The sequence below is a fragment of the Emys orbicularis genome, chromosome 1 (genome assembly GCF_028017835.1).
Source record: "Emys orbicularis isolate rEmyOrb1 chromosome 1, rEmyOrb1.hap1, whole genome shotgun sequence".
NCBI classification, from domain to species: Eukaryota; Metazoa; Chordata; order Testudines; family Emydidae; genus Emys; species Emys orbicularis.
The window spans coordinates 118,330,231-118,343,328 of record NC_088683.1 but is presented as its reverse complement, the minus strand read 5'-3'; the positions used below and the strand labels follow the sequence as shown (position 1 = coordinate 118,343,328).

Below are 13,098 nucleotides of genomic sequence, written 5' to 3'. Positions count from 1 at the left end.
ACAAGCAGGTCTGATGTCAGTGGAAAAGCCTATTTATTGCTAGTTCATTAGAGAATTAGTGAGTTCTTCCTTGAGTAAAGATGACCCCAAAGGTCAAACAGACCCTACAGTCATTTCTGTGAAGCCTGAGATTGTTTCTTTTCAAGCTATGTAGGATTTTAATTTTAGAATTTGGGCAATTTTCTCCTCTGGTTCACAACCTGCCTGTTGTTCTGGGCTCTCTCTCTGTCTCTTTATTTGGGCTTCCTCACATTCCTATTGTGAATCAGGCACAAATCTTGATGTGCAGCCAAAACCCCTTGTACTTGTCACCACTTAATGTACTCGCTAAGCCATTCCTACGTAGTTTGGAGGGGCGATACACTGATTTCCACTGCTTTTCCCGCTAAACTACATGAGGATCTGACTTTCTCCAGGCATCAGTCCCATTACAACAAAGCCCTGGAATGTAATTAGATCTTAGTATCTTTGTCCCATTAGATGAGCTATCAGTTCTTGTTATAATTTACATTAAAGTATTGGATATGATTTTAAGTGGGAAAATGAGCAACCTCTAATCACAAAATGCTTTTGCTGTCAGAAAATGGGCCAAAGTATGTTGTCCGTCACACCTGTGAACGCCAATGAAATCAGTGGGGTTGCACCCCTACTGATAGCAGAACTTATACCAATCAGAACTGAAAGGGAGGGAGGGAGAAAATGTGAATGGCAGGAACAATGGATGGCGACAGTGAAGCCAATGGGAGTTTTGCCATTCAGCTTCAACAAAGGGAGAATCTGGCCTTTGCTGAGGTTCCTGTTTCTACACACTGCAATGCACGAGCACCCCATTCTTTATAACAGATAAAACAGGGCAAACTCCCAGTTGCTGTACAACAGGAAGGGGAAATCTCTTTGCTATCGTGTTGTGCTATAATTTTGAAGCTCAGCATCTGTTTTGTGGCATATCGTGCGTTTCTCTCCTGGATCAAATTAATGTTTTCTTCCTCTGCAAAAAAGCCCATCAGGAAAAGGGCAAAGATGAAAACCATCAACACAAACAGCCTCCAGATGCCTCTTTACCTCCTCCACTCTGCATCTGCTGTAATTGTTAAATCATGTTTGCAAATAACGCTGCTGCATTACCTCTCAGCCATTCCCTAAGACACAGCAGATGAATGCAGCCAGCTCTGTGGATGTCCCCTGAACAGATGTGAGAGATAAAATCAATTAAACTGGTTCAGAAGAATGCCGAGGTCTCTTTTAGGGATATTATCAGTTGAAGTCTGTATAGAATATGTAGCTCTGGCTGCCTTCATTGCTTACCCATCTTTTCTCTACTAAGTCCCTCAGTGTTGTGGCACTTGGATTTGTTGGCCTCTCATCTTAGGGCTGTTAACACCCATCATGGCTCAGAGCACAGTGTGGAGGCGTCAGGAGAGCGACAGCAGATAGAAATATGATTAATGACATATGGCCAAGGTCAGCAACCCCCTTAGGAACAGACACAGCCAGCCAATCCAAAAACCAACAGGCTGCAAGTGAGACTCAGTTTCACAGTAGGCAGATTCCTGGGCCGGAACAGACAGCCCTGTTTACAGAGCAGGAAGTCTCCCCACTGTGCTCTAGGATTGAGAAGACACTGAAAGCATATATTTTCTGGTTTGGGCCTACTTTAGGTAGACTACATGGGTCAGATTCCAGAGGATGTAAATTGGTGAATCTCTGAGCTTCACTGATTTATAGCAGCTGAGGCACTGGCCTAATAATCAAACAAGTTTGTTATTTGCTATTTAACTCTGCCTTGAAGTCTGCTGACTTTGTTCCCCATTTTAAAAAAAACAACCAAAAAACCTGAGCAGACAAAAAGAACACCATAACAAGACAAATAGAGTAACAATAGTCACTGGATAATAACATTTTCTCTTCAAGGATCACACACAGCTTTGCAAACACTAATCAATTATGCCTAACCACACACCCATTTGACAGATGGGGAAACTGAGGCACAGAGAATCTAAGTGACTTGTCGAAGGTCATAAAGTGAGTCAATGTCAGAGATCACACTAGAACCCAGGTGTTTTGATTCTTAGTCCTGTGCTCTATCTATGCTACCTCAAAAATTAAGTGTTCAAACGTAATTGTCTGACTCACATTAAAGATGAACACCTCACAGCACACTCCCTTGAAAATTTACAACCCCAAATTTTAAACGAGATGTTGCACTGTGAAAAGAATAGTACACCTGTGGGGAAAGTACCTTCACACCATCATAAAAGGATTCCCATGGAAATGGAGTTTTAAACAGCTCTCACCTTCCATCCAGAAATAGCTGCAGTTCAACGGTAGGTGAAGTGATTTCTCTATGTAAAATGGTTTAGAATCTTTTTGCTGAGTGGTGTGATCATAAATAGATATTAACCACATTAGTAACACTCAAATTAGGTTGGTACATGGGGGTCTGGCATACCAGCATTTCTGTCAAGCTGCCTTCTTATTCTTAAGAATCTCAGCTTTGATTAAAAAACTTAAATCCATTGCTGAAATAGTTAACTCAAGTGACCCATGTGTAACTGGTCCAGAGACACCTGTTGAAGTCTGCAGAGAGCCTGAAACAATAGCTCAGAAGTCTGAACAGCCCCATCACCTCTGTGAAATACTAATTGAGATGCTCAATGCTGATAATTTAAATAACAACATTGTTTACTAATTCACTGCTCATCAAAGCATGTAAGAAAGGAGAACCACGGCCAATAGGAGCTGCGGAGGGGCTGTGCCTGTGGACGGTCAACGTAAACAAACTGTCTCATGGCTCGCCAGTGGATTACCCTGATGGGCCGCGTGCCGAAGGTTGCCGACCCCTGCCCTAGCCTCTCATTCCTTAGACCACAATTGCTTTGGGCTGCTCTGCATTGCCACGTGGGAAACTGGTTTGTGGGGGATGGGATATGAAAGATGGGAAGTCTTCTATGTATACACTGTAAATATACCAGGAATGGCTTCTCATACACATGAAAGACAAATAGATATTCTAAACAATGACATGTGTACTACTTATCGGTGCAGGGCAATCAGAAGTGTTTTTCTAAATCAATTATTTGGCAGCACAGTATAACTTGTGACATCAGTAAAGATTTAAACTCGGAACCATTACAAAGACACTGTGGTGTTTTTATAACATGAGCTCTCTATTCATACAACTGCAAATAAAACCACCAGATGCAAAAAAAAGTCTTACTTATAAACACACAGGGCCAGATTGTGAACCACTAACTCGCATGGATGAGCAGTTACTCACCCGGGGAGTCTCCTTTATTTCACTTGGACTTCTCATCAGCGGCGGTTCCAGGCACCAGCGCTCCAAGCGCATGCCTGGGGTGGCAAGCTGCGGGGGGCGCCCTGCCGGTCCCTGCAAGGGCGGCAGTCAGGCAGCCTTCGGCGGCTTGCCTGCGGGAGGTCCGCCGGTCCTGCGGATTCGGCGGCAATTCGGCGGTGGGTACACCAAAGCCGCGGGACCGGCAGACCTCCCGCAGGCAGCCTGCCTGCTGTGCTTGGGGCGGCAAAAAAGCTAGAGCCGCCCCTGCTTCTCATGCAATTAACTGCTCCCCAGTGGTACCACGGGGTTCACAAACTGGCCTTAGGGGCCAAATCCTAGTGGAGAAGGGGGCAACAGTTCTCAAGCAAATGAAAAGGAGAGCGCCCAGCTATTGCACTGGCTAGTGCACCAAGGCTACAAGAGGGTTTTGTTTGCCAGCCCTGGGGGCATGGCCAGGTCCCCCGTCAGCTAGCAAACATAATGCCATCTGCAGCATTAGCTAACTGGGGCACATACAGCCTCTTTTCAGAAGAGTAGGAATGTGTGTTCCATATTGTGACTTGGCTGCTTGGCCTGTCCTATCCTGTCTGCATTGCCAGGGAGACTCATGTCACTAATGTGTAGCCAGCATCATTCCACTTCCCTCCTATACCTGTCGCTGTGGTGTCTATCTGTAGAAGCATGATTTCACCCTACAGCATTATTAGACAGTTCAGTCTTCTGTTCCGAAGCCTGATCTTGTCATAGAAGAGAAACTGATTAAGTGACGAACAACATAGTGTCACAGAAAATGGTTACTCTCTAGAGTGGAGACTAGTTAACAGAAGTTCCCCAAGTGGCCAGTATTGGAACCAATGCTATCTAAGATGCTCTGTTCATTAATCATTTTGAAGAAGAAACAGGCAGCAAGTTAGTAAATGTTGCTAATGACATTTCATTGTTTCATTCATGGACAACAGTGACAACCTCCAGAGGGACTTACATACATTATGGGACAAACTGAGACAAGCACCTACAAAACTCATCCTTGTATAGCTGAGCCAGCTAAAGGCAATGAGACACAGAAAACTGAGTGCAGTCTGCGGATGTGTTAGCTTTTAGTTCTCAGCTTCCCCAGGGCATCACAGATTTGCCCCACGTAAATGGAATTTGTTAGCTCACATTTCGATTGCCTACCTTGGAATTAGCAAACTTAGTCAAGGGCTGAAGTCTGATTCATTCTGAAATTCTGGTAACAAAAAAGAGTTAATCTCATGCTCATAAAAACTGTAGTGGAGACGGCTATTCTCTGCTGACTCTCAGAACACATACAAAACAGGAAGCAGCAGTACAAGGGTTTCATCAAACTGCCTTGTTAATGTGCCTGAACCACCTACAGGTGAGACTCTATGGACCTGATCCAATGCCTATTGAAGTCAATAGAAAGCCTTCTCTTACCTTCAGTGGGTTTTGTATCAAGCACTGTGTCAATTTAATCCTTGGTATTTTTGCTGAGACTTCATATAAAGGTGCTAATTGAATCCCGGTCATGATTTTTTTTTTTTAATGTGGACAACTTTGCACTGAGAATTACGGTTAGATCTCCAGACCCATTTCAAATATTATAGGCCACTGAGCAGCTATCACCAATATTTGGTCATTAACAACCTGAGCCAGATTCTAACCTAAGAAGTTCTTGAGCCTAAATTCTCAAACCTGAGAACAGGCCCCATTTAGGTGTCTAAATAAAAGTTATCTGATTTTTAGAGAGATGGAGCACCCAGAGCTCCTATTTACTCCACCAGGTCTAATTTGCTTAAGTAAAGTGAACAGGATTTGGCCATTGGTGTTAATTAACAACGTGCACTTTTGTGAAATCAAGAGCTTTGGTGGTACAATTATCAATGCTAGAGCTTGCCCTGGAGAAGCCCACCAGCCTCTGATACTAATCTTACTTTGTTGCTCAAACAAATCATTTCAGTGTCAACATGTTGCCTGTATATGGTCTCAAAGGTGATTGTCTTTTGGATTTTGCTTGTTTGGTCAGAGCGGGAATAGGGCAAACCTTTTCCTCCTTGAGAGCTATTGATTTCATCAGCAATTAGGGCAATAATACACCCCAATGGAAATATTTCACTGCCCCCCTTCCAAAATCAAGCAGCTGATCATGCACATTTTAGTAAACTAAGAACAATGCTAGTGTCCTTTAACTGTGTAACTGTCTGAAGGGTTCCAGCCCTGACATTTCCAGACTATGGGACTTGTAAAGATAGGTGTTAGGTGTCTGAGAAGTGAATATGCAGTCTGTGCTGATAAGAGGAGGGGGTGGGAAGATCTGGATAATGTAGGGATATATAGGAAACTGCTGCTGTCATGTAACCATTCCTTTTTCAGCAGCTCTAATTAGTAGAGACATTTGGTGAATTCCCCGTTACTTTGCACAAAGATGTCCTGAACTCCAGAGAACAAAAATAACAGAGAATTCCCTGAGAAGAAAAGTCTTAAGGCTTAATTTGACCCTGGCACAACCAGATGCAATTCCACTGACTTCAGAGGAGTTACAGAATGTTACACAGAATACTGTATAACAGGGTTGATTTGGCCCTTATACCATACTGTAGCTCTGCTTTGGCTAGAAACCTTTGCTTTCAAAGTAATTAACCATATGTCAACAGCCTGCAACACTGAACTGCAATTAAATAAATGAATAGGAGACAGATGTATATTTTAACATGTATTCCTGTAGAGCACTCCCAACAGCAAATAATGGTCCTTTTTCTTTTTAAGATCAGCATTTAATGTTACTGTTACTGAAGATCAATACCAATTATTTTGTATGTATTTCACCCTCCCCCAACTTCCTACAAGTATACAACCATGGTAATGTATAAGAATGGTGGATGCCTCAGGATGGATCTATTTTTCCTTGCAAGAAATCTCACTGCTACAAATTTTGAAACACTCCTCCCTAGCTAAAAGCCCAGTGAGAGAGACACAGGAACGTTGCTTACTGTTTCGGGGCTTCTCCTCATCCATGCCTTCATCTTCATTTTCTGGATCGATGTCTTCTGCTTGAGTTATCCAATCCAGGTACCCCTTCAAGTCTTCCTCCAGCTGTTGTTTCTCCCGCAACTTCTGAAAGTCACCCCGAGCCTTTGCCTTCTCTCTTTCTTTGGAAAACTCCCTGGCAAGGAGGGAGGGAGGGACAGGATGTGGGTGGGAGAGATTGAAAAACAATGGGATTAGATTGGTTTGCACTGGAAATATGACATCCCCTACCTTGGACCCTCAGCTGCCGCTATTCATTCAAAGTCACATTAATATGTACATGGAGTGGTCCTTGTTAGATATACAGATATAACAGTTCTAGTCTCTGTAAATATGTTGGGAAGAAGCCAACTCTCAGCATTTGGTTAAGAATGTAACTGAAACTTACATATGTTTACATAAAATGTCATTCTTTTTAGGTTATAATGCTTTGCTATATGCATCTTTCCACCAGTCATTTGCGAATATCTGTTATTATTACACTAGCTTAATCCGACGATCCAAATTAAATGTCCTGCAATAATCTGACAGCTGGAGAGAGACTGCAGTGCTGATTTTTAGCCAAGTCTCAACCTGATCTCCAGAACGGAAGTGCAACTGCACCTCAATTGGTGCAACTCTGGGTATATTTAAACACACCCACAATTCTGTTCACACATTTAATCCAGGATGAAAAACTGCAGCCACAGCACGGGATGCTGTATTTGAAAATTTAGGTCGGTGTGTTTTGCCATAGGTTTCCAGTATTAGAGACTATTACCTGCTTTTCCCTGACCAGAAGGAAGCATTTGCAAATCCAAAGTTTGGGGGATAACCATTAGGAATAATGGCTACAGCCAGAGAATGGATTTGGGGTGGGCATTTGGCAGCTTGATGACAAAACATTATATGGACTATGTGCTTAAATACAAGACACAGGAACAAGAATTCCATGTTGCTAATCCAAGCATTCTGGTGGGTCTTATGTGGGCTGTCCCTTACTTCTTCTGTGGACAGAGAATCCTATCCTGAATCAGCTTTGTCTGGAGGTGTTAGATACTGGACTTCTTCTTGCACTAGAGGAAATCAGATGAACCTGTGGCACGACTGCATTCAAGAAAGGTGGCTCTTTTTTGGGTGTTCTCACTTCATGATTTCTTTGCAGCTGCTGTCTTAACAATATTTGGGGAACCACTGATTTTCTTTTAAACTGAACGGAATCCAATTTTAATTGGATTGAACTTTCTCTTCCATAACTCTAAGCCAGTGAGATGCTTTTATTTTAAAAAGTGAGTTTAGTGGTGGTGAAACGTACTGGACTGACAGCCTCAGGAATTCAGACCTTCATTTATCCACAGAACAAGTAGAGCATGGGCTCAGACAGTGCAAGCTTCCCATACTACCCTGCCAATGTGGATCAACCTTGACTTACAGGAACTGAGCTAAATTCTGCACTGTTTCATACCATGTGTCATTTACTAGAGTGAGTGTAAAATGCAACTATTCTGAGTGGTAGCATTTTACACCCACTTTGCACAGGTGTTAAGGACTACATGAGATACAGGCAGTGGAGACTCAATCCCTCCATCTCTAGGCATAAAATGTGAGTTCATTCTCTCTGACCAGTTAATCTGTAGCCGCTTTGGTGATACTGCCAACAAAGGGTGGGGTTTTCAAATGCACTTAGCTTTGGTCTAACTCTGTCCCCATTGAAGTCTATGGGAGTTGTATCATTGACGTCAAAGGGAGCAGTTAGACCAAAGCTAAACACTTTTGAAAGTCCCAAACATGTCAATCAGTGCCAAGTGTGGTGTCCTCAGGTAACTCAGATGGAGCTGGGAGAGGAAGTGTTTCCCTTTCAACTAGGGTGTGACCCAAAGTCCACTGAAATCAATGGAAAGACTCCCACTGACTTCTATGGGCTTTGGATCAGGCCCTTTGTGAGGCCTGACTGTAACCTGGGCAGCAAGAGAATAAACACAGGAACGGGTCTTCATGAATCAGACAAACATGCAGAGTTACAGTGTGTGACAAAGTACGCCTGCACGGTCCTCTTCTCTATCATCTTGCTTGGTTTTTGCCCTGCTTCATGGGGTTATGATCATGAAGACTTGAAAGTGGAAAGTGGAGAGTAGTTGGGCTGGGCCCTCAGTTCTGAATATAGCTTCACAATAAGTCCCGGGTTAGAGTTTTGCCCTATGTCAGAAGTGACAAATCTAGTGTTCTTTCCCTGAGAACCACAACTGTGTTGTTTGGAAATGTAAAAAAGATGGATGTTGAAAAGATCAATCAATAATAATAATGCTTTTCGCTTCTATAGCATCTCTCCTCTGAGACTCTCAAAGAGCTTTCCCGACATTAATGAATTTAATGCTCAGAAAAAACGTGAGGTAGGGAAGCAATATTAACCCTATTTTATAAATGGGTGAACTGAGGAAAAGCAGGATTAAGACCAAACATTTCAAATTTGAGTGCTTAAAGATAAGCACCTAAATCAGTGGCCTGATTTTCAGAGGTGCTGAGCATTTGACACCAATGGAAACACACTTATTTAGGTATCTAAATATGAATTTAAGTGGCTAGATCTGGGCATACAAGTGTAAAAATGTTGATCTTTGGCATAAAGACTTGGCTCATGTCACACAAAATTACATCCCTCTGCAAAGGGCCAGCAAAAAGCCTATGCGCTACTTAAATCTCATTTAAAACCTGTTAGGAACCACTTAAGTCCCAGTTACACTGAGTGGTAGCAGGACTTCAGTGGTCCCTAACAGGGCTTAAGTAGTACATAGGCCTTGGGCTAGCCCACAAGTGGCAGAATAGAATCCAATAATCCCAATTCTTAGTCCACTGACCTAAATGACCAGTATTGGCACAGATTCTTCCCTCACAAAACATAAGAGGGCTTCCCATTTCAGAAAACCTTCTAAAGAACAGGACTTAATCAAATGTGCTTAATTTCTAAGCTGTAGTAACATTAAAACTTGACGCTTGAGGGCTACATGCATCAGGGAACTGCTGATGAAATTCAGAACAATGCATATTTAGGAAGCCAGTTAGAATCCAGGCTAATCCAGTTGTTAATGACTAACTGTTGTTACTGACTGAAAGCTATTTAGTATCCTATGTGAAATGAGCTGGTGATCTCAGCTCAGTTCCCAGGAGGCACATCACCTACACCACCATCGCATTTGACACTAATTGTTTTTATTGGAAGTCTCAGCAGGGACGCCCAGGTCCAAAGGAGCCTGTTCATTGAACTACCATCTCAAACCTACAGGTGGTCTCCTTAGAACAACATTGAAATAGGATGGGAGAGTGGCATGGGGGAGGCTTACAGGAGTAATGACCAGCCTGTCTCTTTTCAGTGGATAGACAACATCAATTGAGGGCTGCAAATCTGGCAATTTTTACCAGCATTCAATTTACTTCACTTTCCCCTTCTTCCTATAGAAAACTAAAGGAGAAATCTTCACTTGGGTACAACCTCAACAAATGGAGTATGTCTGGGAAGTGCCTTTCAGTGTGTATGAGACTGGGCTGAGTCTTTTGTCCTGTATTATTTAGGGGAAAGCTTTTCTTCCCTGCTCTGATAATGGGATGCAGAATTATTATATTATATTATTATTATACCTCATTTTTTAAAATCTCTGGTACTCAGAGCAGTGATGGAAAGCAAGCAAAACGGTGAATTTACAGCTGTTTAAAGATCTTGGTGATTGCTTTAAATCCAGCATATGGATTCGAACTCTATTTACTCTGACAGGTACAGAATATCCTGTCAGCTTGCCATATTTTTGGAGTTACTATCAGATATTGACTGAATCACAAACATGAATCTGAATACCACCATGGCTTATAGGTATGGAGGAAAGTGGAATCTGAATCTCGCAGCTAACCCATATCTCTAATGGACTGAAACAAACCCACAGATGTAAACACCCCAATCTTTGGGGGAACTGAAATCTTGAGTCAAATTTGCTGCTGTAATTATTATGTGGAATCATTTCCCCTGAACTGGTATGGTATTTTCTTTAGAAATACATCCATATTCCTTAATCCTCAGTCAAGCCAGTAGCAGGACTATAGCGATGTTTATATATAGTATTTACTTTAGTATATAACTAGGTATAGCATATTGCTTGGCTTGTCCACAATGACTATATGGAATGAGATACCTAGGAATGACTGATTATGACTCTGATTTTTAGCCAGAGCACAATTCAACCTCCAATTTTGCAATTGCAAAAAAGTAGGTGCAATTAAGGCATTTTAGTAGGCACAATTAATTACACCCTAATTTAACTGTGAGCACAAAATTGTATCCACATTATTGGGAAACAATTTTTTAAAATTTAGGCCTATACGAGCAAGAATGTAACATCTCCCCTTTGAATGATGAAGTATAAGAAATAATTCTCTTCCTAAAAGACATGCTGGGTGTAAAATGAGATGCACAGAATGGATTACCTGGAATGTACAGATCACCAGGAATAATGTTTTGTAATATCTATGCAGAATGGATCAATCGAAATAGGGAGTGCATGAGCAATATCTGAGTCTGAGGGGCGAAGACATTTCAGGACTCAGTACAATTCAGAACTGCATTTGAAAGTTAGCTGTTTGAACATTGTGTTATTTTTTCTAAAGTTTTTTTGGAAACTTCAACTCCTCATTTCAGTTTGCTAAGAACGAGGAGCCTTTCTCAGGGATGTTAACAGTGAATGGCTCCCAGTGCGATCCTCCAGGTTGACTGTGAAGAGTACAGCAGAAAAGGTGCAGCTATCACAGTCCAGTCAACACAGGCAAGGAGATTCAGTTCAATGATGTAATTGCGGATTGACCTCACAGTTGATCCCAGCTGTCCCTAACAATTGCTTATGTGTAGTGTAGCTTCAGTGATTTCTGGCTGCAGTACCTTAGGTGCTGTCAGGGTGGGCACTGCTACGCTTCCCTCCCCCCCACCCCCAAGATAATATATATTCTTTAATTACTGCTATTGACTTTTTGTCATGTAAAGGTGCGATCAATTTTGCCTGCCCACTTTCCTATGCCACCAGCCTCCACTGCTATTTTACATGGTTACCTGCTGATTTGAGTGACAAAGTGGGGGAATCTGACTCTGATATTGAGGAACTCATGTTTGAAAACTGGACCCACAGTATCACTCTCCAGGTTTCCAAACATAGGCTATTGCCTCACTCTTTATTTTTGGAGACTCTTTTCCTCTCCATTTACTCACTTGGAGCTCCTCTCCTGGCAGCAGTTGTCATACCTGCATACTTTTCCCTCAGTAGGGGTGATGCAGAAAGTAATGAATCCTCCTCTAAATCCATAATCTCTCTGTAGGACAGCAGAGAAGGTTTTTCTTGTCTGGGCCTACTAGTGCCCTCCTGTTCTGGTTGTCTCTGAGATCATGGACAACATTTCTGTGATGTACGTAACTCCTGCTCCTGCTAAGAGAGCGTCGCCCTTGATTTGCCAGGGCCCCCTCACCTCAAGAACACCTTATCAAAATTAGATGTGAGAGTTTAGAGTGGTCAATACAGCAGATAGGTACAGACATTGACCAAACTTCCCACCAGGCTCAGTATAGTAAGCACTGGGGCCAACATTTTAAAAAAAATGGCTGCCTAAAGTTAGGCTTCTATGACTGTATTTACACCCCTAAATAAAATAGCCTGATTTTAACAATCTTGAGTACCCAGCAGTGACTAAATATGGAATTGGGAACCTAATCCTAGGCATTCATTTTTTGAAAATCTTGTCAAGAATGTTTGTTGACTTGGATCTTCTAGTTATCTCGTTCACCAAAGCCAGCACAGTGTTTAACTCCTGGATACATTAACAGCTGGTTTTATGTGAGGCAACTGCTTACTTGGCCTCAGCAATGATGCTTTGTCGCACAGGTTAAAATAAAGAATTAAGGAACATCCAGTGGGGATGTTTTAACCCTCCCTACTGGACCCCAACCCGCATCTGACTCTCATGATCACCCTTATAAAACCTCACAAGGAAATGGCCTCTCCCTGCATCATGCCTAACCCTGTAATGTGTACAACAAAGAAGAGGTGCCCATTAAAGAAAAATATGTTAGTCCGTTCATGGGGAAAATAATCCCCCCGATCAGCCTACATTTCAAGGATATTAAACAAGAGAATCTCTCAGTAGAGAAGAAATAATTTGGAAAGACTCCCATTTTACAAATGTTTAGGAATTTGCCATATATGCTGCTAGTCACCTTTCACTTCCACTGATTTTTCCAGGATTTTACCAACAATCCCTTCCTGGTGTGGTAAGTGATGTGCTCATCCTTATTCAGGCAAATTCAGGACTTGTAGTTTCATGGCACCTGCTAAAGGTTATTTTAGGGAGAAGAGTATTTTAAAGGCAACGTGTTGGCTTTTCATAAAGGGATTTACTCAAAGATTTCCCCCATTTCAGGTAGGCCATCTGATGCCATGTTTTGGTATTTACACAACAAAGCTAGGGGCTTCTACTAAATGTTTCTGAGAGTGACCCACCACTGCCCCCATTATATCCATAACCAAAGAGAAGGAATAGAGATATAAATGAAAAATATAAACAATAAAAAACATTTTCCTGGTTCTGCTTACCCGCTAAGTACACCGAGAACCAAGTTAAGTACAAAAAATGACCCTATGATGATTAGTGTAACAAAATAGATCCAGGGCCAGTCCCTTCCTATGGCATCATTGACCTGGAAGAGTGGAATGATAATTAGTGAGACAGGCTCAGTTTCTGAGCACTGCAAGGCTCCAGCCAAAGGGATCCCA

The 13,098-nt window shown here is 42.2% G+C and overlaps 1 protein-coding gene across 2 annotated transcripts in view; it reads right to left on the bottom strand.

Annotated features, from left to right (window-relative positions):
* CACNA1C (calcium voltage-gated channel subunit alpha1 C) overlaps positions 1–13,098 on the bottom strand; it is a 607,732-nt gene that overhangs the window by 173,465 nt on the left and 421,169 nt on the right. For both annotated transcript variants that reach the window (XM_065403340.1, XM_065403334.1), the window contains exon 8: positions 6,286–6,458. In XM_065403340.1, coding sequence (XP_065259412.1) covers positions 6,286–6,458 — 173 coding nt within the window. The remainder of the gene's footprint in view (positions 1–6,285; positions 6,459–13,098) is intronic.